Source organism: Chenopodium quinoa, unplaced genomic scaffold, assembly GCF_001683475.1.
Source record: "Chenopodium quinoa cultivar QQ74 unplaced genomic scaffold, ASM168347v1, whole genome shotgun sequence".
NCBI lineage: Eukaryota > Viridiplantae > Streptophyta > Magnoliopsida > Caryophyllales > Amaranthaceae > Chenopodium > Chenopodium quinoa.
In genome coordinates, this window is record NW_018742969.1 from 1,359,144 (window position 1) to 1,385,045 (window position 25,902).

General features: G+C 34.7%; 5 protein-coding genes across 6 annotated transcripts; 3 read left to right on the forward strand and 2 right to left on the reverse strand.

The window, feature by feature from the left end:
- Positions 1-3,006: 3,006 nt before the first annotated feature.
- On the forward strand, positions 3,007-6,910 carry LOC110729160 (F-box/kelch-repeat protein At1g55270-like). Of its 2 annotated transcripts, XM_021908885.1 has the most exons (3): positions 3,007-3,831; positions 3,995-4,073; positions 5,334-6,910. In XM_021908885.1, the coding sequence occupies exons 2-3, from the start codon at positions 4,044-4,046 to the stop codon at positions 6,594-6,596; spliced, it is 1,293 nt and encodes a 430-aa protein (XP_021764577.1). In that variant the 5' UTR covers positions 3,007-3,831; positions 3,995-4,043; the 3' UTR covers positions 6,597-6,910. The 2 variants fall into 2 exon arrangements, with proteins under 2 accessions (XP_021764577.1, XP_021764575.1); XM_021908883.1 differs by lacking the exons at positions 3,007-3,831; positions 3,995-4,073 and adding an exon at positions 4,124-5,007.
- A 672-nt stretch (positions 6,911-7,582) lies between these two features.
- Positions 7,583-15,101, reverse strand: LOC110729161 (probable ethanolamine kinase). The gene is made up of 11 exons (XM_021908886.1): positions 14,668-15,101; positions 14,344-14,435; positions 13,810-13,916; positions 12,838-12,943; positions 12,138-12,260; positions 11,422-11,513; positions 10,196-10,280; positions 9,982-10,087; positions 9,807-9,873; positions 8,209-8,301; positions 7,583-8,124 (listed from the first exon to the last, which is right to left on the reverse strand). Exons 1-11 carry the CDS (start codon positions 14,799-14,801, stop codon positions 7,999-8,001), a joined length of 1,131 nt encoding a protein of 376 aa, XP_021764578.1. The 5' UTR covers positions 14,802-15,101; the 3' UTR covers positions 7,583-7,998.
- Positions 15,102-16,562: 1,461 nt separating this feature from the next.
- Positions 16,563-19,012, forward strand: LOC110729182. Its single transcript, XM_021908903.1, has one exon. It carries the CDS (start codon positions 17,228-17,230, stop codon positions 18,719-18,721), a length of 1,494 nt encoding a protein of 497 aa, XP_021764595.1. The 5' UTR covers positions 16,563-17,227; the 3' UTR covers positions 18,722-19,012.
- A 1,147-nt stretch (positions 19,013-20,159) lies between these two features.
- LOC110729183 (F-box protein CPR30-like) lies at positions 20,160-21,281 on the reverse strand. The gene has a single exon (XM_021908904.1). The coding sequence runs from the start codon at positions 21,279-21,281 to the stop codon at positions 20,160-20,162; it is 1,122 nt and encodes a 373-aa protein (XP_021764596.1).
- Positions 21,282-23,932: 2,651 nt separating this feature from the next.
- LOC110729184 (F-box protein At4g22390-like) lies at positions 23,933-25,657 on the forward strand (the record flags this gene model as incomplete). The annotated part of the gene is made up of 1 exon (XM_021908905.1): positions 23,933-25,657. A coding segment is annotated over one exon (1,494 nt), but the record flags the coding sequence as incomplete, so codon positions are not given.
- Positions 25,658-25,902: the final 245 nt, after the last annotated feature.

Genomic DNA, 25,902 nt, shown 5'->3' on the forward strand with positions numbered 1-25,902 from the left:
CTAATATATATATATATATATATATTATGATCTATCAGTCTAATTATTATGAATAACACAACAATATTTCTAGCTAATATTTTTATCATCATAGGCCAAGGATTGCTTCCTTGGATTATTTTTCCTTTAATTTGTTTATAACCCTAAATTAGAAAGCCTCGTTGAGCTTCTATCAAGACTATTTAACCTCGGAAAAAATCTAGTAAAGTTGTAACGTAAACAATAAGAATTGACAATACATATATTAGGTTTACTTGGGGTGATTTTGAATTCAATAAAGTGGCTTATTAAGTTTATATTTCAAGTCGAGTTTTGACCAAATCGAGCTCCAATAATATCCGGGTTGTATCATATCTAAGCTAATCTTTGCCTCCTTGTTCCTCCCTTTGCCTCTGTATCAACAGGTTTTTTTCCCCCTTATCAACAAGTTTATCAAAAGTAAATTATTACAACAACAACAAAAGATCAAACTCCCTGAAATGTTGGCTTTTATTTTAAATTTGATTGTCAATTTTGTGTACTTCAAATATAATTTCTATCTTAAAAATAAAAAGTGAAAAATGTTGATGTGAAGCTTGTGAGCCCCACTAAAGATGAGCAGTCTATATCAAACTATAATCTCAACCATCTTTGGTTCCCCCCAACTTGCAAGTTGCTAGGAAACAATTAACCTCATCCAAATAAAGCAACATACTTTTTCTTGAAAATGTTAGCAATCACAAAACAAAACTAAGGGTTTGTTCTCATACGTTGAAATTCAGTTCAGTTCAGTTCAGCTCAGCTCTTAATTTCCTTCTCTTATAAAATATTCAGTTCAGCTGAATTCATTCAATGAAAACAGACCCTAAGTTTGATTTTTTAATGGAGAGTAACTCTAATGGTTGCTCTAAGAGATTTGATTGCAATTTTTATAAATAATTTATTAGCTTTGATTCTGATGAATTTGTGTTGGTCAAAGTAGTTGACTACAATCGATATATTGAAAAGGTAGGGTTTAGGATTGGACTCACATATTAATGATATTTGTAAAGTAGATCAGTAAAAATGTGAAGGAAGAAAGTTAGTAGAGAAGTCTACGTTATATGAGTTAGGTGTTTATAAAGATCCGTTTAAAGCTAAGTAATAATAATATGAAGATTTTTTTGTGAAAATTGTAAAAACATATAAGTACATGATCGAAGATTATATGTGATTAGATGGAATTTGTAAAGAAGCTAATTGTTGGAGCTAAAATTAGCTAGCAAATGTTTGTAGCTTGAGCATATGATGTGACAATACAGGCTACTATAAAGTTTTATCAATTACAAATACCCCAAACAAAATATCATATGAAACTAGGGGTAAGTTTTATCATAAGGTCGTAGCTTCAATCGTGAAACATCAAGCATGTAGGAAACAAGAACGAAAAAAAAATGGAGAATATTAAAGTGGTTTCTATATGTAATAAGAAAATAAGAATAATTAAGCACCAATTATAACAACATACAAGTATGAAAGTAAAATGAAACTTTAAAATTATTGGCCCCATTTAATTACATTTGATCATCATTAATTAGGGGACCCATTTGATCATTACAAGTTACAACCCATGATTATAGATTTATAGTGAAATTGGAGTTATTGGACTAGCTTTTTCAATGCAAATAGTGAAATAGAAATTACTTCATTCCTTTCAAATTAATTTCAAATTTTATCTATTTTAACCCGTCTCAACTAAATTATTAATTATCTTTTGTCGTAATGTAGAATAGTTCTCACTTGTTTTTACACTCTACTTTTTTTTTTCATGAATTTTTTGATAAATAATTTGTATCTTAAAATAAAATAGAGCATTTTTTTAGGACTAATGCACTAAGAATGATGAATGGTGGGCTCTTTCTTTCTCATGTGTTACTACTTACTATGTACTAAAACCTTAAATAGGAAAGATTCTTACCTCTTTTTAAAACAGGGGAAAAAAGGAAGAATAAAAGGCAAACAAATCCCACTTTCTAATTTACTGTAGTTCTATAGTGGATAAGTGTTAAAAATCTGTATAGAATTGAATTAAGTAGATTGGAATGAAAACTTGTTTGCATTTTTTATTGCTTCGTACTTTTTTTTACTGCGTATATTGTAAGGATTTCTTCACAAATTATAAATGGAGTTGTATATAAAGTAATTGATGCAATTTTCATTGTACACCTAAATGTAATATTACACTCAAACTTGTATAAGAGTGTAGGAGATTGTAAGATTACACTAGAGAGAATTATAAATAATAGAATAATGGGAGGATTACAATTTCAATCATCTACATTTCATGATTAAGTGAATCTAAAACTTAACTCTAACAATTCAACATATGTTTATTCATATGGTATTAATTCACATATACATGACAAAATTATGTACTTCCTACGTTTTCTTTGTAGTTGCAACATACACTTCATTACGGTTTAGAAATAGTGGACCTCATGTTATATAATACACTTAGAATAGGGTAAGAGATTGTTAGGAGTATGATAAAATGGGCCATTAGCTTTTAATAAAAGTAATATTATAAATTTTCCATAAAAACCTTCAATTTATAGGGCGTTGGCATGTTGCAACTATTATGATATTTTCATTTTAATTGCACCTAAAAAAAAAGTAGTAACTAGTGTCATGTAATTACATATTATTTTCCTTTCGGCTACACAATTGAGAATTTTTAAATTGAAATCATATTATTTACTACCTCCGTTATATATTATTTGTAACGATTAGATATTTTTCCTCTCTACTTTATGTTAAATCGTTGCAAATAATATGTAACAGAAGTAGTATAAGATTATGCAAAAAGTAATTTTGACAACTAATTTAGGATTATACTTGTAGATTATTACTCATACACACTCCTCAAATTTAAAATTTGGAACCACAAGTTGCCAAGATCTAAATTGCTCATATGCCAACATACCATTTGTAAAATAGGCAAGTCAAACATAATGGGATGGCCCACACTAACAATCAAAAGCATCTTGTTGGATTTGAAGTTATGTGAATCTCAACTTTTTCACCTTTTTCTTGAAATCTTCATCCATTCTTGGTGCATGTAATTTGTAAGCAAGTAATTTGGTGTAATTACATATATTAAGTATTTTTATCAAAAAAAACAAATTAAACATAAGAATATAAATTTATACTCTCTCCCATTTGACCTTTTTTTTTTTACTCTCCCAATTTTTTTTCCTTTTGTTTTTTTGGGAGCAGAGTTCATTTTCTCTCTCCTCAATTTCAAACAAACAGCAAACTTCCAAAGCTTACACAAATTATTCCACCGAGTAGTTCTTGGGGTTTTGCTCTGATAAACTTACCCACCCAAAAAATTTGGCATCATACCCATTAAAAACACCCTTTAATAGTTCATAGTGGTTTAGGTTTAGCCGATTTGGGGCCTCATTTCATCATCTTTTTTATCAGTTTCTAATTCCCAGACATTGTTTTTCTTGTTTAATTGCATCTTTTTTCTGGGTTTCTTCTCACTCACTGGTTAAATTTCACAAAAAAAACCTTTTTTTTTTCACCTTTGTTGCTTGCATTTTAAAGATTTTTTTACAAAAATAAAACTTTTTTTGGGGGGGAAATTTAGAATTTCTTTATAATCGAAGCTATTAAAGTGGAAATTTGATGTTTTTGTGATGTGGGTTATTTATTTTGGAAATGGGTTTTATAGATTATGAGCTGATTATGCTTAGTTTGTTACCAATTTTGGTAAAAACTTAGGGGGAATTTTTTTTTTAATGGGTTTTTTCGCCTTGCCATTGAATTTCAAGAAGTGAAGAATTATCAGCTTCAATGACCTAATTGGTGGGTAATTTAAACCTATTACTTTTGAATTTAATGCTGTTTTTAGTAGTTAGATTACTTTTTTAAGTTTATCTGTTGAAACTTTGAATTTTGATATTACTGTAAAAAGCTATCAACATTGTTATATCACTTATATGTAATTTGGTGTAATTGTTTTTTGCAGGGGTTGGAAAAATTTGAACAATTGAGGAGGGTTTGGTGATGAATGAGAAATGGATAATAAATTTATTCAACCTCCTTTGGTAAGTTGTTTTGTCCTGCATATTTCAGTCAATTTTATGATTGGTAATGTTTTGGTAAATTTCTTGTTTGTATGAATTTTGTTGGTTAGTTTTAAGTTGCAGTGCTTGTTCAAATGCTAAAGAATGTCCATCATTCAAAGTTTAGATCTGCATTATGGATGATCTTATTTATTTATATATTTATTTTAATTTATTTACTTATATGGTGAAGGAGTGGCGAGGTGGGAAATGAGAGTTAGCAGTTTAATTGTTCATGTGTGTGAAACTATACTTTATCGGAAATTAATGTATACTTTACGCGAGGTGGTGAGGAAAGGAGTGTTAGCAATTTACGCGGGTTGGTAGGGAAAGGAGAGTTGCAGTTTTGTTGTTCATGTGTGTGAGACTAATCAATATCGAATGTTACCGTGTACTTTACGCGGGGTAGGGGTGGGGGGAGGGGGTGCTGAACATTCTTAGTTAACTCTTAGCAAGTCAACAAGTCAAAAACTGATCATTATGGAAAGATATTCAAGCTGGGGATTCATACCAAGTCGAGTAGTCAATACTGGATGCCGGTTGAGTGAGGGAAAGGAAATTTTGGAATTAATTGTTGAGTAAGATTGTCAATCATATTGTCAGTCAATAGTAGTACTGATTCGGACATAGGCATTTCAGTTTGAATCTTGGTTTAGAAGATTCAACCATAGAGTAATTGAAATGGTCATGCTGTGTTTATCATTCAAATTTTTTTTTTTTTGACACTGTTTATCATTCAATGATTAGATAAAGGGAAGTGTTTTTTGGTTGGTTTTTTTGAGGGTGTAAACACATCAAGGGTGGGTCTGAATAAGTGATATACAAGCGAGCGCTTTATTTTACGCCATATGCTCAGTTCTTTTGCTGAACTCTAATGATGGCACACGAACCAAAATCAGGAACACTTCTTGCTCAGGTTGGCATGACGGAGTACTTAATTACTTTCATCTTGAGTCTCTGATCTTTGACTTGTATATTATATTTGCTTTCAGTTAGATGATTAGCATTAAGCAGAACAAGTATTGCTGAAATTTCTCCTTTATATAAATCTGTAGTTGATTATTGTGATGATAAGTAAAGTCTTGAAGTTTATCCTGATAGGTATATCATTTTCTCTTTCTTGCCGGATATTGTGAAGAATTTCTTAAGAAATGCTAGGGAATTTATGTATGTTGAATGGTAAGAATGAGTAAGGAAAAATGATCTTAATTTATAACTATCAGAATAATTCTCTTCTTGCAGGTTGATACAACAGCATGCTTGTGTAGAGTTGATGCTGGTTTAAAATCTGTAGCTGGAGCAAAGAAATATGTCCCTGGGACAAGGTTGTGTCTTCAACCTGACATCAAGCCTTCCATTCATCCTACACGGCAGAAGCCTTCACGTGGTGACAGAAGTCGCAGTCAGTCTCCTCTCCTTCCAGGTCTCCCTGATGATCTGGCCATTGCTTGCTTAATTAGGGTTCCAAGAGTAGAGCACCGAAACCTCCGATTAGTCAGCAAAAGATGGTACCGTCTTCTTGCTGGCAACTTCTTTTATTCATTAAGGAAGAGTCTAGGAATTGCAGAAGAATGGGTATATGTCATTAAGAGAGATCGAGATGGTAAAATATCATGGCATGCATTTGACCCTGCCTACCAACTCTGGCAACCCCTTCCACCTGTTCCCAAAGAGTTCTCTGAAGCTTTAGGATTTGGATGCGCAGTTCTTAGTGGCTGTCATTTATACCTCTTTGGAGGCAGGCACCCCCTTAAGGGCTCAATGAGACGTGTTGTATTTTATAGTGCCAGAACAAATAAATGGCATCGGGCTCCAGATATGTTACGCCGTAGACATTTCTTTGGTGCATGTGTCATTAACAACTGTCTGTATGTAGCAGGTGGGGAGAATGAGGGTATACACCGTTCCTTGAGATCAGCTGAAGTTTATGACCCTAACAAGAATAGGTGGTCCATAATCTCTGATATGAGTACAGCAATGGTGCCTTTCATCGGAGTTGTTTATGAAGGAAAGTGGTTCTTAAAAGGGCTTGGGTCACATCGTCAGGTTTTAAGTGAAGTATATCACCCAGAATCTAACAGCTGGTATCCAATTTATGATGGAATGGTTGCAGGTTGGAGGAATCCCAGTGCCTCTTTGAACGGGAAGCTCTATGCCTTGGACTGCAAAGATGGATGTAAACTTAAGGTATATGATGAGGCGAGTGATTCCTGGAGTAAACATATCGATAGCAGAGTTCATCTGGGAAACTCCAAGGGTTTGGAGGCAGCAGCCCTTGTTCCTCTTAATGGGAAGTTAAGTATTGTACGCAATAACATGAGCATTTCTTTGGTAGATGTCTCAAGATCTGAGCATGCAGGAAGTGCAGCAACTACTGATGATCTGTGGGAAACAATCACAGGGAAAGGTCAGTTCAAGACTATGATGTCGAATATTTGGTCAAGTATTGCAGGTAGGAAACGCCTAAAAAGCCATATTGTCCATTGTCAGGTTCTTCAAGCTTGAAACTAGGGTATACAACAAAGAATCGGAAATAGGAATTTTGTGCTGTGTTTATGGCGTCTCTTGATGTAGCAACCTTTAGGCACATGATGTGCCTAAATTTTGCTATATTAGAGCGAGTAATGTACAAGCCTATTAGCGTTGTGTTTTTATATTATATTGTAGCTCATGCACCAAATAGATCTTCTATCTATTGCACATAGTTTATATAGTGAATCATGCTCTTCATGGTTTATGCCTTGTAGAAGTTATTATGAAAGTTATTGATCACAAGTTCACAAACTTAACATTTTCATGCAAATGAATTGGTGCATTTACAATTGAATGATCTTGATTAGCATTAAAATTTTGAAATAAGGTGAAATAAACATAGCTTAAATAATCCAATATGAAAATAGTTTAATCAAATGCTGGAGAGATGACTTTCAACTATTAGTCTATTATACTTGAACTTGACTAATTTGTAAGATCATGTCATATCGTGTATAAGGTAACTTTCTAATATTCAATATTGGATGGACCATTATCTTCAAAACAAACTTCCAATTAGTAATTGCAACTATTGAATTGACGTATATAGATGAATAATTACGATAATCACCGTACTGCATCAGGCTAGAAAGGAACAACAGCATCCCAGGATTACAACTTTATGAAAGATTTCGTAAACAAAATAGCTGCTGTAGTTTGTTACTGAAACACCCTCAAATTTCTGCTTGCAAGTAGTCTGTCAGAAGATTCAACCTTGAATGCTTAAAATATAAGGATGTTTGAACCACATCTTCAACTCGTTAATGCTGACATTTTATGTAAATAGTTAAATACTAGCAGTGGTTAGCCACAAAAATCAATCTAGTAAACTGATTTGCTGCAACATACTCTAAAGTATAGATTTTCGGGAATCAATTCCAGAAAGATCCTCAGTTTCTGGGCATCTTACCGAAAGTGGTGCTAAGATTATAGAAACTAGACTCCAGGCACCAGGAGCATTTCAAGGGGGAGAAATGAATCAGCCTTATTTATTTATTATGACAAACCAATGTTACAACAAAACCAAAGACACATACATTTATTCATCTCTGTATATATTGTGCTACAACATAGTACAAGACCGAAGCATATAACCCCATATACCCTCTAGGTGCTTGAAAAGTACCTTCAGCACTTCGTTACCTGGCTAGAAAGAACATCTTCAAACAGGGTGAGAGATGCAGGAGGGGGGAAATAGAGAAAAGACGACTTTGGAAAAGAATAGCCAAAAAACACATTAACAGCTGAGATCTGTTGCTGCACTACATTAATATTGAGTGACCTGCAAACGGAACTCTTAGGAACTTCTCCCTGAAGCACACATTGAGCTGACCATACCAACTCAGAACATAAAAAAAAATACAGCACCTGCATTCTAGGACTGAGACTTGCTGAGGTAAGATTTTGCTGAAGAGAAGACATCTTCTTTCTGCTTTTTGTATTCGTTGTACCGCAGGAAGAAGTAACTGAGATAGTCAAAGTCGATAGGAGACATCTTTGCCTGTTCATTAATTAACAAGAAGAATTAATAGAAGATATAAAGTTCCAATGATTTCTTCTATTAGGTGCCTATACATTAAAATACCTGAATTAGAGCCCATAATGCCCAACACAAATGCGAAGCTAACATGAAAGCATTTGCCTCAACATAAAGTGCTTCTAGATCACAGTCAGGTACCTATTGCAATAAAAGAACCATATAAAAATGTTAATCATGTTCGAATTGTAGTTCTTTCCGTAGAAAGATCAGGATTGAATAACATTTAACTAGGAAATTCTCCTTCAAAAAAACAAAGAAACGGAAATGGTTTCAAAAAAAAAAAAAGAACACACACAAAGAAACAGGAATGGTGGGTGATACTGGATCAATGAAATGCTCTCTGTTTCCTTTAGTTCTTCCCTGTTACTATAGCAACTAAAGCCAACGAAATGAGGAAGTACATGGAAAATGAGTCACTTTTTCTTTTTTTTTTTTTTTGGTAGGACCATGAAAGTTGTTTAGAGATGTGGGTATTATTCAAAAATATAATAAGTGGAACCATGTAATGGAGTAAAAGAGGGTAAAAGAAATATTGTTTCATGCCATAAAAAGACAAAGTGAAATATGAAAGAATTCAAAGGGGGGATTTATATGGGTACAGGCAATAACTCAAAGGAACGAAAAGAGTAGATAAATTTATGTCCGAAACAAAGGACGTTATTTATTTGTGGGTTTGTTCTGAAAATTGTGGCGCAGCATGTTCAGCATATCTTTCAATAAATAGGTTTCACAAAAGCCATCTGATAATTTCAATACCATTTCAGTAGTTTAATACTTTAATCAGAGAACCTATACTCCTAACAAAGAGAACATGGGAGCACTACTGTTCAAGATCCTCAAGAATTTTCCTTTCCTGACATTAAAGCCCTAAGCACTTCCCACAACCACAATGAAAAAGCCTGTTTTTAAAACAAATGTCTGTTTCCTGTGCTGCAACGAGACAGGACAGATAAAATTTCAGACCTACTAAGCAGACCACATAGAACATTGGACTGAAAAAATGACTCCTAGTGAAGCAACATGGGATGCCTAAAATAATGATTATCTCCATTATTAGTTTCTAGTCTGGTCCTTCATACTACACGCAGCAGAAAATCTTCTTTTGAGGTCTTTTGGAAGATGGAGGCTGAATTTCACTAATATCACTAAAGTTGAAAAAAAAGCATCATTATTTACCTTGTCTACATGATGTACTCCATATGATAGATATCTTCATCTTCTAAATTTCAAGTCAAGTGGTACAGTATGCATACAAAATATTTCACATAACTCCCAAAAGGTCAAAATCCTTGCAATCATGAAGGCTACCCCTATGCGTGCTCAAAAAGAGCAATATATAAGTAAAGATGTAAAAATGAGGGTAATACTGTTATTGCATTAGGACATGGACAAAGATGAGGAGAAGTGCACACAGGACATCATATAGCGCACATATGATTTTATGACAACCTATAAACCCTTTTTTTTTGGAGGGGAGGAGATTAGGCTAAAGTGACATAATCATCCATGGGCAGTGCAAATGCCAAAAATTCCACCAAAAACAGGACAAACAGCAAAAATACCAATTATCATGGAGGAGATGATCAAGATGTGTGGAAGCACAAAACATCTTAGGATAATGGCACCTTGCCATCTGTACTTACCTCTTCTGGTGCATTAGGACACAAGTAGTGCCTGAAGAAATGGTACTGCTCATCCTTGCTAGGGTATCTACAAGAACACAAAATTCCAATATTAGCTGTACACACAGAAAGGCATCAAAATGATAGTCTACTACATAACTTAATGCTAGTTTACAAAAATAGATATGTTACGTACAGGGTATAATCGCAGTCATAGCCTGCATATTCATTGAAATGATTTCCAATATCAAAACCTCTGTAGTTATATGAGCCATACTCAAAGTCTATTATGTACAGCTTCCCTGTCAATCAGTAATAAAAATATTACAACAAAAACAAGTAAATAGGGAGCAATTAATATAATATAATTTGGGCAATTTTATTCGATACAGAGCATATTACTAAAGTACCTTCCTCTTCGTTCAACATTAAGTTCCCAGAAAGCAGGTCATTATGAGAAAATACCACCGGAGCATCAAGACAGTCTGTTAGTGCCTGACATAAAGTTAGAAAGTATTACTAGCAAAATTTTGCACATTCAAAGAAGACGAATAAATAACGAAATAGGTTATATCCTAAGATTCGTAAAGAATCCTCAAAAAAGGCAGAATACATTGTAAACTAGCCCATAATTTTAAAACCCAACTGGAAAATGTATGTGAAAACAAATTTAGTCACATCTTTAAAGGAAGCTAGCCAGCAACACGCAATCCCAAAGTCAGTCAATTGAAAGAGGGACCCCCTTGGCATGTTTAGCTTTCTATAACTACACCTTTTCAAGCAGCCAAGAATGTAATTAAGCCGAATGATATATAGGAGATAAAAAAGGAAGAAGAAGTGAATAGGGTTTAAATTTTGTTCTAATTTAGCTTCATTTGTATCTACTAAATCAGATACTTAAGGCTATGTTTTGACAGCACAGAACTTTAAGTTTCATAGAACTGCATAAATGCTTTTGTTTAAAACAGGAAGGCCTATAAACCTCAGTGAGAACAAGATTAAACACCTAGAGCTAGTAAAGATTGTCAGAGAAAAGTGGGGAGCCACTGACCAATTCCATGAATAATATAGAGAAACAAGCATATCTGCTACTGGGCTGCCAAAATTTTTATGAAGGTACTTATTTTATGGGCTTCACCCATTCAACCAGGAGAGAAAATTAGAGGATGTTGAAAAAAAAAAGGTTTTGGTAAATTTGGCAATATCTGTAAGATCATATGTGCACAAAGTTGTTCAAAAAAAGTAGTGTACCATTAGTGATTAATCCAAATTATCGGATGCACAAAATAAAAGCAAAAACTCCATAAAGGCCTTGAGCTGAGGGAAGGAACATATCCCATTTCCTAATTATGATACAGTGTTGAGACTGTCAACCTTCACAATGATGAACAGCATTTTGATAGGCATGTTGCACTTCAAGAACATCTTATTACATCTAAATCTTTTTCACTTCAGCAACTCAAAAGTAGGTTAATAGACACCTATATCCTAAGAATGAAGCAGATAATCTGCAAAATAATATACATGGATGACCATATACTGTGCAAAATTTTAGGAGCATATATTGTTCTGTATGAAATTCAGTGTTGTAAAAAAGTTTCAAGTTAATGAATGGTACACAGAGAGATTAGGTTACCTTAAGCTCATTAATCTCATTCTGAACTTCTTCAAATGAGATGGTTTGATATTTCTCCTGCTTCTCATTGTCATCAAATTTGAGTTTAGATGCTGCAACAAACGGCTGAAGATTAGACATGGGGCTTAAAAGCTAACTTCACCAAAAAAAAAAAAAAAAAAAAAGGTCCATTATGAAATCTATACACTAGTAATTCAGCTTCAAACAAGGGACTTTAAAACCTCTCTTTCACTTTCTAATGTGTGTTGAGAGAGAGATGTGGGGGGGGGGGATTCAGGGAATAAACAGAGCAGTTCAAACTTCAGGTGCAGAGAAAGTTACTTATACAAAATGAAAGGAAAAGAGGAGCAAGAAAAGCATATGTCCAAATGATTCTCTGCAAATCATCCAAGAACTTTTGGGGAATATGACATGAACCCTTCAAACCCCACATATAGTCAGTTTAACATAGTCATATTCAAAAGTGGAGTAAATGAAAGCAATTTAGATGTGGATTAGCACAAAGATTAAGTGCCAACGAATTATATAGAGAACCAAGACGTCTAATGAAATAAGTGGCCGGGTTATCTAAATGAGTAATTGGGAAATTAAAACGACATAGGAAAAAACTGCTCCGTTCGTAATCTTTTTGCAAATTGGAGTACCAGCAGACAAGCCGGGATACCAGCTAATCAAGTATAAAACAAGTTTTAGTAGTGAACCAGTCAAGAACAAACCTTTCTCAAAGAACTTCGACAAGTCAATCCACAGCTGGGAGTCTTTAGAACCAGGGATTTCCACTTCATGAAATTTCCTAAGCTCTCTAGCTATCATAGCTGCCAGCTTTGGATCCCTCATGTCTGCCCAATATTTGAACAAGAAAAAAAAAAAGGAAGAGAGAAAAATTAGAAAAAAGTTAGGAACTACACAAGCATAAAGATTATGCATTTCCAGTCTCCCCATCCATACCCAAGGGAAGGAGCAATAGCCAATACAGATACACCACTGCCTGTTTTCAGAAAGACCCACCAAAACCCAGAATCTCTACAATAAACTTGGTATGGTACCCAGATAGAGACAAGACCTAACATTCAGAACCACAATCTACCATTTGTTTCCTACAAAAGTACAAAGAACTCTTAAGGAAAAATACACCCAGCAACATGTTAGGATTTGAAGCAGAAGAGCATATATTCAACAAAGTACAAACCTATGTCACCATCACATTTCTTTCCCTGTTCTTCAACAAGCTAGTAATCTTTGTAGACAGGATGTCAGAAAAATCAGTAAGCTATGTTTGAGGGCCTTTCTAAGCTTTCAAGCCACTTATGTTCTAAGATGTTGGGGTGCAAAAAACTATAATTGTAGAGAGCCCCAAAAACTGGATCATACAGATGAAGCAATAGCATTAAAGAGAATTAGGGAGTCTATACATACCTGGTGGAGTAAGTGTCCTTGCATTGATGAAAGATTGAACCATGCCATTCTCAAAAAGCGCAAGCAATTTGGCCCCAAATCCTGCAGCTGAGAGGTATCTAATAGACTATAACCAATATGCATTAATGAATCAATTATCGAACATGCAATGCGACACAGCAAAAAGAACTTAAGATAAAGTAACCATATCAGCACAAAATAGCTATTCTAGAGAAGAAGAGATGTAAGATAATGCATGAAAGAAAATTGTATCAGCTCAAAAATAACTCAAAATTCCCACCGAAAAATAAATAAATCAATAACTCAAAATAGATGTTGCACTCAAGTCAAACTGTCCCTAAAATTCTTTTCAAAACTGGACGAAAACTATGCATTTTACAACCCATAAAATTCCATGTTTTTTGCCATGAAAACCAAGATAATACTTCCCAAAAAGAATACATGACCTGCAGAAAATGTTGATCCTTCAGTGCACAGAAAAGACATGAAGGACACAGTTCTAAAGAGAGGGTTATAATACACCTATGATACCCATAATCCAAGTAGTGAAACCTGCCTTTAAAAGCACCTTATAACACTGAAAAGTGTGAAATTCTTCCCAAAAATCACTTAGAAAATATTTATCTGCCAACTGTTAACCCATGTTTATTTACGGCTACCTTCACCCAACTGTGAACCCATGTTTATTTAAAGCTACCTTCACCCAACTGTGAACCCATGTTTATTTAAAGCTACCGTCACCCAAGTAATAGATTCATCTAACATCATGCTTCACAATACACAAATAATCCATCAGGAAAGACATTTATGTAAAAAAAAAATGTGAATTCAGATAAGACAGCTTATTCTCTCTGCACTCTGCGGTTCATATTTTCATGTTTTGCATCACTATAAGTGATCTGCTCAACAATCAAAGCTTTACTAAAATTAAATTTCACTAAAAGCAATAAGGGAAAATAGTACAAGACCTACCAGTAGTTCCCTCTCCCGATTGACAACATAGTCGGTGTTTGGCCCATACAACCTAACCGTAATGGACACCTCATTGCCGTCCTCCTCCTTGACCGTAACCTTCAGCACTAAAACAAATGTCAGACAAAAGGATATTTTTCACTACATCAACCCAAAATTTACTCCAACAAATGAGCCAATCTAGTGTGATACCCCCCTTTTATAACCTTGTTCCAAACTCCTTATAATTAAAGATATGCCACAATATGACTAAATTAAACCCTCTATAATAGTTGTGTCATTTTCAAATCGTCATATTCTCCCATCCATAATATAATTATCGATATCTTTAGAGATTCAATCAAAAGTCATTTCTATTTCACACCTTTTTCTTGTTTTCCAAATTAATAAGCTTCTTTCCACATAACATGTAGCCTATGTCATTACCAAAGGTGAAACTCCAAGTGTTGCAATAATAAAGTCCAATATTAGCAGTATATTCTAATTCAGCAGCTAAAAAGTAAGTACTAAAATAAGATAAGTTCTGTCACTTACAAAGATTGGTGATGCCTCCAGCAACAGTATCTACTGCAAAGCATGAATCATCCAAATTCGACCATTTCTCAAATATATCCTTACACAATTCTCTGAATCAAATCAAATTAATTCAAATCAAACCACAATTTATCAGTCAAATCAAATCAAACTCATACTTAATCAGTCATACATCAAATTAAATTTCATCTTCCAGATTCCAGAAATCACATCACATTATTCAGAAGTATGCAGCAACTAAAGAAATTTAAAGATTTCTGAATCGTTAAAACCCTAATTTTACAAGTAAAAAAACGAAATTAAAAGAAGAGGAAGAAGAGTTACATGACGCGAGGTTTCATGGCGGGAAGAGGAAGAGAAGTATCAACGGAGAGAGAAGAAGAGAGAACATCAGAGGTTCCATTAACTGGAGCTTGAGAAGCTACTTCCATGCCGTCGGAGATAGTCGCAGCTCCCATGTGAAGGGATTCCAAAGGTTTAGGAGAGAGAAAATAGAGAAGATTTAACAATGGCGGAAAATTTGTTAAGGGCGTGTTTGGATTACCGGGAAATAATTGTATATAAAGTATGAAGATTTTTAATGTGGGCCTTGTTTTTATTTGGAATGCCAAACGTGTCCTCTGAATGGAAATTGATATTGACTTATTTTGTTTTCTTGTATTATGAAGTACATGAAATTAAGATTTATAGGTTTTTGTTGTGTAATTGAGAGGAAAAATATGTGATTTTGGTTGGTTGGTTTAGGATTTATGGCTTGTAATGAAAAAGAGCCCTTTTAAAAAGAAATATAAATGGTGACAATTTGTAATGTAAAAGACGTATGGAAAGTTTTTGTTGCTATTTTAGCACTATTGTGAATTGTGATTTATAATTGGTTGGGTTGTTGATTTGTTATTTGAGTTTTGAGATTGTTCATAATTAATTAGAGTCAAAATATATTGCTTTAAAGATATGAGATGATTAATATTTTTTTTTTTTGGGTGCAAAGACTATCAATATTATTGGAATATATGTGTATTATATTTTCCCATTCTCACCTCAGATGCTTTAGGATCGCCCCTTGTGAGGATGGGTCCTAATTCTTTCCTTTTTCTTACCTTACAAAATAAATAAATAAATAAGTAACTTATAACATAGTAGTACTACTCCCTTCGTCTCAAAAAGATTATTGAATATACTCGAAAAAAGTTGCACCATGCCTTGACTGATAATTCCCGTTTACATTTTCACTTCACTTGCTCTTCTCTCTCTTCTCCAGTTCTTAAATGCTCACTCATATGCACAAAATTGTACCGTACTTGCTTAGTTGCTTGAGTGCTTCTTAAATAAGTGAAGCGAAAATGTTAGATAATTTTTTAAAAATGGATGGAGTAGTACTTTAATTTATTCACAGCAAGACGAAATACTCCGGTAGTATTTGGCCAATGTAAAGGCTGAAAGTGATATATATGTCAACATTTGTTCATTATTCATATTTTCTTCTTGTTAATTTATTATCCATTGAATAATGAACCTGCTTATTTATCTTGCCCACTTAGAATCAACTTACTCCATATTAATTAGTTGCTTGTACAAGTATGAAATAATAGACCACCTTGTCTCTGACGTAATTAAGCTTCTGGGTCACCCTATATCTTGTGTAATACTACAAACTTCATCATATTCAAAGGTTATTTAATAAAATTAATGTAAACATCAATTTTTCTATGGAGTATTTAAAATACGTGGATGACACAAGACTTTTTCTTTTTTTTTTTAAAAAAAAAAAATACGTGGATAACACATGACTTTGGATTACTTCAAAGCTTTCTAAAACGAGCTACATTATTCCTCATGCACAAAAATGCACGAGAAATTCAAATAGAACATAGAAGAACATTGAGAATTAAGATTAGTAATAAGGACATGCATCTTCCTTTACAAACCCACTTATACAAATGCAAAAATATAAGATTACAATAATTCATTGTAATTACCCCATACACTACCGTTAATCATTTTATTTTACAAGAATGAATAAAGTAAGACACAATTTCTGAGGGATAGCTCAAGTGGTTAGAGTTTTCCTCCCGCTTTTATGAGCTCTTAGGATCAACTCAAAAAAAAAAAAAAAAAGACATATTTTCTTTATTTTAAGATAAAAATGTCTACAAAATTTTGACTAATAATATCATTAATTATCAATAAGTATAAATTATAAAAATTTGATGTTTGGAAACTTTATATTGAGACATACAGTTCTAATAAATATTTACAATGACTTCTTTTAATCTCATATATTAAATATATATGGAGGTCAATGTATCGATAGAGCATAAGTCAAGGTAAGACATTTTATCGAAAAAAAAAGAGTAGATAAATGAGCCGATATCCATTGATCCACATACGACATACCATAATCACATTTATGCCCTTAAATTCTTGACGTGTAAACATGTGTAGTGAGCTAGTAATCCATAGTCCAAGTTAATTAAGTTTAATCAAACAAAGCCCTAAATTCAAGAATGTACAAATAGATACGGATTGTACAACAAATTCAAGTCGTAACTAAATTAGCCAACATCCACTCGATCTGGGCACCATTACCATCTAATCATCTATAAGTTCTAATGTTCTATACCTCTATAAAATGTCCAAAAGAATAATAATAATAAAAAAAAAATTAAAATAAAATAAATAAATAAATAAATAAGTGTAATTGTGAAATTTGTGACTTGTGTAGTAGAGTTGTAGACTATTAGTCCAAGTTAAATTCCAAGACCACCAACAAAGCCCAAAATTCAGGTGTGTGTACAAATACAGCCAATTCACAAAACTAATTCTCAGACAATTATTTTTGGCATTTTCGTATTTTTGTGCTCTGCTTCTCACTAAACCCACAACAATGGCGTCTCTTCCAATGGAGTTAATCACCTCCATTCTTACCCGATTACCTGCAAAATCACTAGCTCGCTTCAAATGCGTTTCTAAAGATTGGAATTCCCTACTCAAAACCTCCCATTTCCTCAAACTTTACCTCGCTCAATCTCTCTCCTCCAACAATCGTCTCCTTATTCTCAACTATGGCAGTCACTTGGAAACGACGCCATTAAAGCTGAACTCCGAGTTCGACCCTTCAGCTAATGCTACTACTTACTCCAGGTTTGATCTACCCACTTCATTTTCTGGTTACGAGTTTTCGATTTCTGGGTCTTGTAATGGATTAGTAGCTTTGAGTTGTAGAAATGTTGATAATCCTCAATTGTTTGAGATTATGTTATGGAACCCATCTACTAATACCCATATCATACTTCCTCATCCCCCTCATAATGAAGAACTGGCTCCGGATTTTATCAATATCAATTTTGGTTTTGGGTATGCTTTTGATAGAGATGATTATAGGATTGTGACTATTGCTGATTATTTCCATCCTGATGATTCTGTTTGTGAGGATGGTTGCGATTGTGGTGGTGATGTTGGTGGTGGTAGTGGTGATGATGGTGGTATAGATAACGGTGGTGGTGATAATGGTGGTGGTAGTGGTGGTGATGATGGTGGTATCGATAGCGGTGGTGGTGGTAATGGTGGTGGTAGTGGTAGTGGTGGTGATGATGGTAGTATCAATAGCGGTGGTGGTGATATTGGTGGTGGTGGTGGTGGTGGCGGCGGTAATGATGGTGATGGGAGTGGTCATAGGTGCAAGTTTGGTTATATATTCAGGGAAGTTAGGATTTATAGCTTGAGAGCGAATCAATGGTATATACATCATATTTTAGGTTGTATATATGATAAGATGATGTGGGATAGCCCTGGTGCAGTGATTAACAACAATGTAGTTCATTGGATGTTCTGGAACTGTCTTGAGAGAAAGCCTCAGGTCAGAGGGTTTAATCTCTCGTCCTTAGAATGGACTGATTATTTGGCATTGCCTGATCTCACAGGATCAGGGAAAAAGGGTTATAGCTCTGATGATGATTCGCGGTCTAGTTATGGCTATATACCTGATGACTTCGTTGTAATAGGGGTTGTAGACGAATGCTTATGCTTAGTGACTCGAATTTGCCCTGAGTTCGATAATGTCTATGTTTGGCTCATGAAAGAGTATGGTGTTGAAGAGTCTTGGACTAAATTGTTTAATATCACCGAGGCCAGCATTGTCGGACCTTTGTTGAGTGCTCCACTTGCTTGTTCTGAAGGAGGAGATGCAGTTCTGCTGAGAAGAGAAAATGAGGGTGACCTTTGCTGCTATAATCTGAGGGAAAAAACTATCAAAGCTGCTCCTACTATTCCCAGCAGCCTTAAGCTTCATGATTTCAGCCTTTGTGTTGAAAGCTTCGTTCCTATTGCAATGAGGATAGCAATGAACATTCTTCAGCAAATGAGGCAAAAGAGTGAGTGATATCTTCTCGTTTCATAGGGTGCTTATCTAGTGGAGTAGTAGTTTGTTAATTTGGAGGATATCATGTTTCTGTCATAGCTAGCTGAGTTGCTTCTGAGATTAGATGGATCCTGATGCATAAGATCTTGTTTGGTTGCCTCTTTTTTTTATCTTTTATGCTTTCTTTTGTTCTGAATCTTCATTATATAGTTTTCTGTAGTTTGGTTGTGAACTTGTGATGTGTAGTAGACGAGTAATACTCCTAAATCTTCACTAAAGATTGAGGAGCTTCTCTCTTGGAATGAAAAAAAAAAAGTTTTGATCGTTTTACATACCTCAGTGTGAATAATGATTCTTACATATGTTTGCTGTCAACTTATGCATCTTACCTTTGTTCCTTATGGTACGAGTCCAGCTACAGATCTACTCTCGTGTTCACCATGAAACAGGGCAAGTTTTTCTTGGTACGAGCTATATACTCTCAATATGAATATATGATATAGATACAACACTGTCACATTCATAGTTAGTATTTCATGTTAAGTTTGGCTCCATATCGCACAAATTGTGTTCTGTGAAAATTTAGAAGAAGCAGGACATATAAGGAGCTATTAGATACCTCTCTCCTTAGTTAATCCTGTGTCTTACTTATATTTATATATGTTGAGGCTGCCTTCCAAAGTTTTCATACTGTCCTAACTGAAACTGTAACGTAGCTTCATATTATATAGTCTGACTTATAGCTGAATCTGCAATTTCAAGTCATATCATTAACTATTTTATGGCTATCTTGCTTTTTATAGACCTGTGGCCTGTGGGTAGATTCAGAAGAGTTTCCATATGCATAAGGAAGCCTTATACGTAGTATATGTTTGCGGTATAGATCTTTCTTTTCAGTATAATGTGGCTCTGTATGTGCTTAGAGAGTTAGAGCCTTGTATTAAATCCTGTATTAGGTGCATGACGGTTATAAGGTAGGTTCCCTGGTGCCTGCTAGTGGTTACCATGGCCGTCTTGCTGGGTTGAAAACCACTTTAGGTGTTCCTTTATTCCTATATCTTGTGAACATAATACAAATAAGCTGAAAGAAGAGGGGGAAGAAAATGTGTTACTCCGTACTAGATAATCATAAAATTAGATTGAATTGAATGCCTACAGATTCCCCTGTATCGTTTCCTCTGAAATTTAATCATAAATTTTTTTTTTCCCCCTCAAAATCAATCTTATGTTTATCATTATTTATCCATTATTAAAGTAGCCAAGCTCAGTTATGCTCCAACTACATCTGTTTTCAATTTTATCTTTGTGATTAAGGTAAGCTAATCGCAAACCTCGAGTGGCTTAATCAAAGCTTGACAATAGTATAGACAAACATGAACCAGCAAAAAATAAATGAATCAAGTTTACAAGCTTAAGCAAATAAATAAATAAATAGAAAGCAATATTAAGAATTTCTTACTTATATTTCCCTACATCTGCCATTATAGCTAGCTTGCTTACCACCGGGAACGCTAACAAGGGTTTTGTTAGCGAAGTATGCAAATGATTTACTCACAAGCGGATTGTCAGAATAACCAGTGACTCCATTGATGTCAGTTATCTTTGTTGTTTTATATCTAATGTTATATGAGACGAGGTTACTATTGTACAAGTCCCACAGTAACATCTCCTCTCTCGATCCTTTGGAATAACCAAGTGGTGTAAAGTCTTCGAATTTGAAATCACTAAGCAACTTCATCCATGACTCTTTCACTCCATACTCTTTCATGACCCATAGTTCAGTCTCTCTTATATCAAATTCGGAGAGTAAATACAAGCAACCATCGAAAACTCCAACCTTGGGCAGGCATCGATAGATATCAGGCTTGATGGAGTCAGGTACCTGTAGTACGCTCCATTGTTCAGTACGAATATCAAAACAACCAATCCTGGTGATGTTTTCAGAAGAGAAAATCAGGTGTAATAGATGGTTGTCAATAACAACAGCCTGTTCAAAAGACATAGTTATACCTCTTAGTATAATTCCGGTGTATCTCCAAGAATTGGCATTCAAGCTGTAAACATATATTTCCCAGTACCAGTAACCTGTATCGAAAACAGGTTTGAACGTGACAAGCTTGTAATCATCTTTTACATCGTCGTACCCAAATCCAGATATCATTATCGATTCCCGGCCTCGGCCAGTTGGACCGGATATTTCATTGTAACTTCCAGTAAATGGATTGAACACTACATAAACTGATGTCTTGATGTTTGCAAAACAATGTAAGCCGTTACAGCATCCTACCCAACTGTCGTTATCGCCGATGATTATACCGTTAGATATTTCGACATAACAAGGGAGTTTGACGGTAGAATAGTTAGAAGATGCCAAGTCCAATGCGTAGAGACCTTGTTTGCCATAGACTTGAATGAAGATATGGTTCGATTTGAGTGAATGACGGAGATGAAGGGTTATGAATTTGTGACTTGAGATTCGGGTTTTGAAAGATTTTGAAACACTCTTAAATCGACAAAGGGATTTAATTGGTAATCTAATCAGTATTTCTGATTCTAATATGTCTATGGGAATGTTTGCCATTGATCAATTGGATTTCTGCTAAGGAATTGATGATGTGATTAGGGTTAATATTTTTTTTTTTTTTTTTATTAATCACAGCCCGAAGGCAAGGGTTTATATCTTTTAGTTAAAGTAAAAGGGTTTCTTCTTATTATTATTTTTTTGTTGCTGGAAGAAAGGAAAGTTTCCATTTTTTTTAAAAAATATCCCATTTATATTGTTTCAAAAAATTTATCAATGCTTGCTTCAAAAAATAAAAAAATAAAAAAAATTATCAATGCTAAGGTTCCTATGTGATATAAAATTGTTACTTGTATTATTATTATTATTATTATTATTATTATTATTATTATTATTATTATTATTATTATTATTATTTACTTATATAAAAAATATCGATTAAAAGAGTATTTTATATAAAAAAAAAATTATCAAAACTTGATGAAAAGAATAATTTAAAATTTTATCAAAGTTCCTTCAAAAAAATTAAAAAAAAAAATTATCAAAGTGAATATAAATTGAAAACAAAGTGTGTTAAAAGTAATTAAACTAAAATAACTAGTGTTGATACGAATATAATGATCAATCATGCTTCCGAAGTATCAAGTGCGAACTATGAAATCTATTAACTATTACTAAAACAGAAGATTGCTAATATCATCCTTTCCTCAAACTGAATACGTGTCGCTCTCTTATAAAAAAAATTTACCGCCTAATGCACTTATGATGTCATATATATTTTTAGTTTTTTTTAAGATTTTTTTTTTTTTTTGAAATAAGGAATTCGTTATTTCTAACATTTTTATTTCAATCTTTGATTGTATCATAAATATTTTTTTTTATTGGAAAAACAAATTGATATTGAGTTAAAACATTTTAGGTAAATACGACCTTTTTAAAAAAAAAAAAAAAAAAAAAGGTTTTATTGTTATTTATGTGTGTGTAAACTAAGGAATGTGCATTTGTGCAAGCTACCTAGCTATGAAATCATGTAATAATATGGATGTTTGTTATAAAAAATAAACTAATGTTGTCCTTAAATGTTACCATTATATTGTTTCGTAGTATTTCCAATGAGCTTCAATTTATTTAATTTTTTTTATATTACATCGCTTCAATTTATTTAAGTTACATGTTTTTAATGTGTATTTCGAACTCTTAGATATATAATTCCTATGCATATGGTTTGATTAGATCAGATTGACTTTCATTTTTATATTTTATTACTAAATAATTTGTTATGAAAGATATGTTTTTATGATCTAATTTATTAGTATGTACGGGAAAATAATTGAAACAATTTATCGCATCCTAATAATTTTTTCAATATGTGCATCGCACGGGTCTAATCTAGTATATTAGCTATATGCCTATATCCATATAATAATGCGTATACCATTAAAATAAAATGCGTAGTAATGTATTTCATGTTGGTACGGGTACCGGATACGATGATCAAACAATCAACCATACTTTCTGAGCGAGGTAGCATTACGGGACTACCAATTGGATATTGGTGTAGTGGTAATTGAGACTAAACTTGGTAGGAAGGACCCACATTCGATCTCCCACAGCAACAATTGGAAGGGGACTGGCCTGGAACTTAATCACCCAGAACATATCCTAAATCCAAATTAGCCCAAAGGGAGGGGAAAAAAAAACCATTACGGAACTACAGAATCTAGTCTGTTCTGATTGACTGAACTTATTAGATTTGAATTGAACTAAGGGGCCGTTTGGTTCGCACGGGGTAATCGGAATGAAATGAACAAAGGGAAAGAGAAGGAATGGAACGAAAATACCTAAAATTTGGGGTGTTGTTTGTTTTAAAAACAAAGGGAATAAGACCCACCTATCCCACCACCACACAACCACCACTAACATTCATTCTCTAACGTTCCAACCACCGAACCACCACCAAACCAGTCGCCGCACCTCCCTTACCCTTCGCCTCCCTTCTCCGGCCATCCCCGCCCCTCGCAAAACCTTCCACGGCCCCGAAAAAACCCTAATCGAAAAAACCCTAGATTGACGAGGGGTTTAGGAAGTGGCGGAGGAATGCTTTTGCGGGGAAGGGGACAGGCGGCGAGGCTCAGGGAAGGGTCGGCGATGGTGGTGGGAGGGCTGGGCGGCGGTTTTACGGGGATAGGGAGGGGTTTTGTGGGGGCTGTGGGATATTTTGCGGGGTAGGGGAGGGCGGCGAGGGTCGGGGGAGGGGCAGCGGTGGTCGGGGTAGTGTCGGCGGTGGTAAGGTGGGCTGGTTTCCGGTGGTGTTGGTAGGTGTGAAGGTGGTGATGTGGTGGTGTGAAGGTGGGTAGGGAATAGAATGGAAATACCTAGGGGGGTGGGGAATGGAGTTAGAGGGATTTGGGGGAATGAAGGGGGTAAAGGGAATGAAATAAAGTGCTTAACAAACAACAACAAAGGGAATCGGGGTGATTGATTCCCATTCCCTTTCCTGAATACCCCCAACCAAACGGCCCCTAAACTTATTAGAAGTCGTATGAGAATAGGCCCTATATTTAATCATTTATGATCCATCCGACCATATCCCACCACTCTATTTTGCAAAAAGGCCCAAATTACCCAATTTCCCTACATTTTAGGGGTTTTGCAATTTTGAGGGGTAGTTAAGCCGTGATACTCAAGGCAAACAAAACTAACCCATTTCAATCTCTCTTTATAAAAACACCTCCTTTTTCTCTCCATTTTCCACCATTTTTATTGATTTTTGCTCTGTTTTCTCGAAATCCACAACAGTGGCGTCCCTTCCAATGGAGTTAATCACCTCCATTCTTACCCGATTACCCACTAAATCACTACTTCGCTTCAAATGTGTTTCCAAAGCTTGGAATTCCATAATCAGCAGCACCCATTTTATCGGACTTCACCTCGCTCATTCTCTCTCCTCTGACCGTCGTCTTCTTATCCTCAACTATGGAACTCACCTGGAATCGACGCCATTGAAGTGGGGTTCTGAGCTTGATGCTAAAATCGATTTGACAAGGTTTGATTTACCCAGTTCTTTTTCTGGTTTTGAGGTTTCGATTTGTGGGTGTTGTAATGGATTAATTGCTTTGGTTTGTAGAAATGTTGATGATCCTCAATTGTTTAAGTTTATTTTATGGAACCCTTCTATGAATTCCCATTTTATACTGCCTTGTATTCCTGTTGTTGGTGATTTGTCTTCTGAGTTTATGGGTGTTAGTTTTGGTTTTGGGTATGATTGTGGAAATGATGATTATAAGATTGTTAGAATTGTTGATTATTTTCATCATAGGGATGATAGTAGAAGTGGTGGTGGCAGTGACAATGATGTCGATTTCGATGTCAATGGTGGTGGCAATGACCTTGTCGAAGATGAGGATGGTAGTGATGGTGATAATGAGGATGGCGGTGTCGATGTCGATGGTGAGAATGATGGTGATGGAAGTGATGGTGATAGCAGTGATGAATGTAGTGTTGGTTTCATATACAGGGAAGTTATGGTGTATAGTTTGAAAGAGAATTGTTGGAAAATGATTCATGTTGCATATTTTGGTGATGAGATGAAATGGTTTTGCTCTGGTGCAGTGATTAATAACTGTATTGTTCATTGGATTTTCTGGAAGTATAGGAAAAGAGAGCCTCGGCTTCGCGGGTTTGATCTGTCTTCCTTTAAGTGGACTAAATTGGCCTTGCCGGATTTCAGAGGAACTGAGAAAATAGACTGTCCTGAGGATGATGATGGTAATGATACATTGTCTAAGGCTGAGTTCGAGAGTAATGATATCGTTGCCTTAGGTGTTTTGGATGAATGTTTGTGTATAGTGACTAGAATTTGCCCTGAGTTTGACAATGCTTATGTTTGGGTTATGAAAGAGTATGGTGCGGAAGATTCTTGGACTAAATTGTTTAATGTCACTGAGGCTAGCTTAGTTGGTCCGTTGTTGAGTTCTCCACTAGCTTCTTCCAAAGGAGGAGATGAAGTTTTGTTGAGAAAAGCTGATGAGGATGGCCTTTGCTGGTACGATTTGAGGAGGAAAAGTGTAAAGGCTGAACAAAAGATTCCGAGAAGCCTTAAGCTTCGCGATGTTAAGCTTTGTATTGAAAGCCTTGTTCCTGTTCCGGGGGTGATTGATGGAATCATGGAAGTGATGAAGGATCTTAGGTGGGATAGTGGATGAGCAAATGGTTCAGTGTTAATCTTACAGTCTGGTGAATTTGGCAGGATAATTATGTTTTTGGTGTAATTACTTGAGTAGCTTCTTAGGTTAGATCTAATGCATTAGCCCTTGTTTGGTTATCACTGATTTTAATCAACTATGCTATCTCATGCTAATGAATCTTATACATTCAGTCATCTGTAGTTCGGTTCGGTACTCCTGGTTGTAAATTTTGTGATGCTATCATGCACAATTGCATATATGAAGCTTTACTTGAGAATACATTATCTTTGATTATGTTATCATGCATAATTGCATATATACATGAAGCTTTACTTTGGAATATAGTATCTTTGTATGTGTTATCATGCATAATTGCATATTTGAAACTTTACTTTGGATCTAAAAATCTATAACGATATTCAAGCCAACCACATATGAGCAAAATAGTAATGATGCAGATTGTCACAAACCTCAAAAAATAAGAAACTTTTTGA

What these genes read in the sequence shown, in the direction of transcription:
- LOC110729182 (XM_021908903.1), top strand. Translation starts at nt 17,228, where the DNA reads ATGGCGTCTCTTCCAATGGAGTTAATCACCTCCATTCTTACCCGATTA.
- LOC110729183 (XM_021908904.1), bottom strand. Translation starts at nt 21,281, where the DNA reads ATGGCAAACATTCCCATAGACATATTAGAATCAGAAATACTGATTAGA.
- LOC110729160 (XM_021908883.1), top strand. Translation starts at nt 4,966, where the DNA reads ATGATGGCACACGAACCAAAATCAGGAACACTTCTTGCTCAG. An exon ending in CAGGAACACTTCTTGCTCAG is followed by an intron (nt 5,008 to 5,333) that starts GTTGGCATGACG and finishes CTCTTCTTGCAG; the next exon opens with GTTGATACAACAGCATGCTT.
- LOC110729161 (XM_021908886.1), bottom strand. Translation starts at nt 14,801, where the DNA reads ATGGGAGCTGCGACTATCTCCGACGGCATGGAAGTAGCTTCTCAAGCT. An exon ending in ATCGGGAGAGGGAACTACTG is followed by an intron (nt 12,944 to 13,809) that starts GTAGGTCTTGTA and finishes TATTGGTTATAG; the next exon opens with TCTATTAGATACCTCTCAGC. An exon ending in AAGGACACTTACTCCACCAG is followed by an intron (nt 12,261 to 12,837) that starts GTATGTATAGAC and finishes AATATTGGGCAG; the next exon opens with ACATGAGGGATCCAAAGCTG.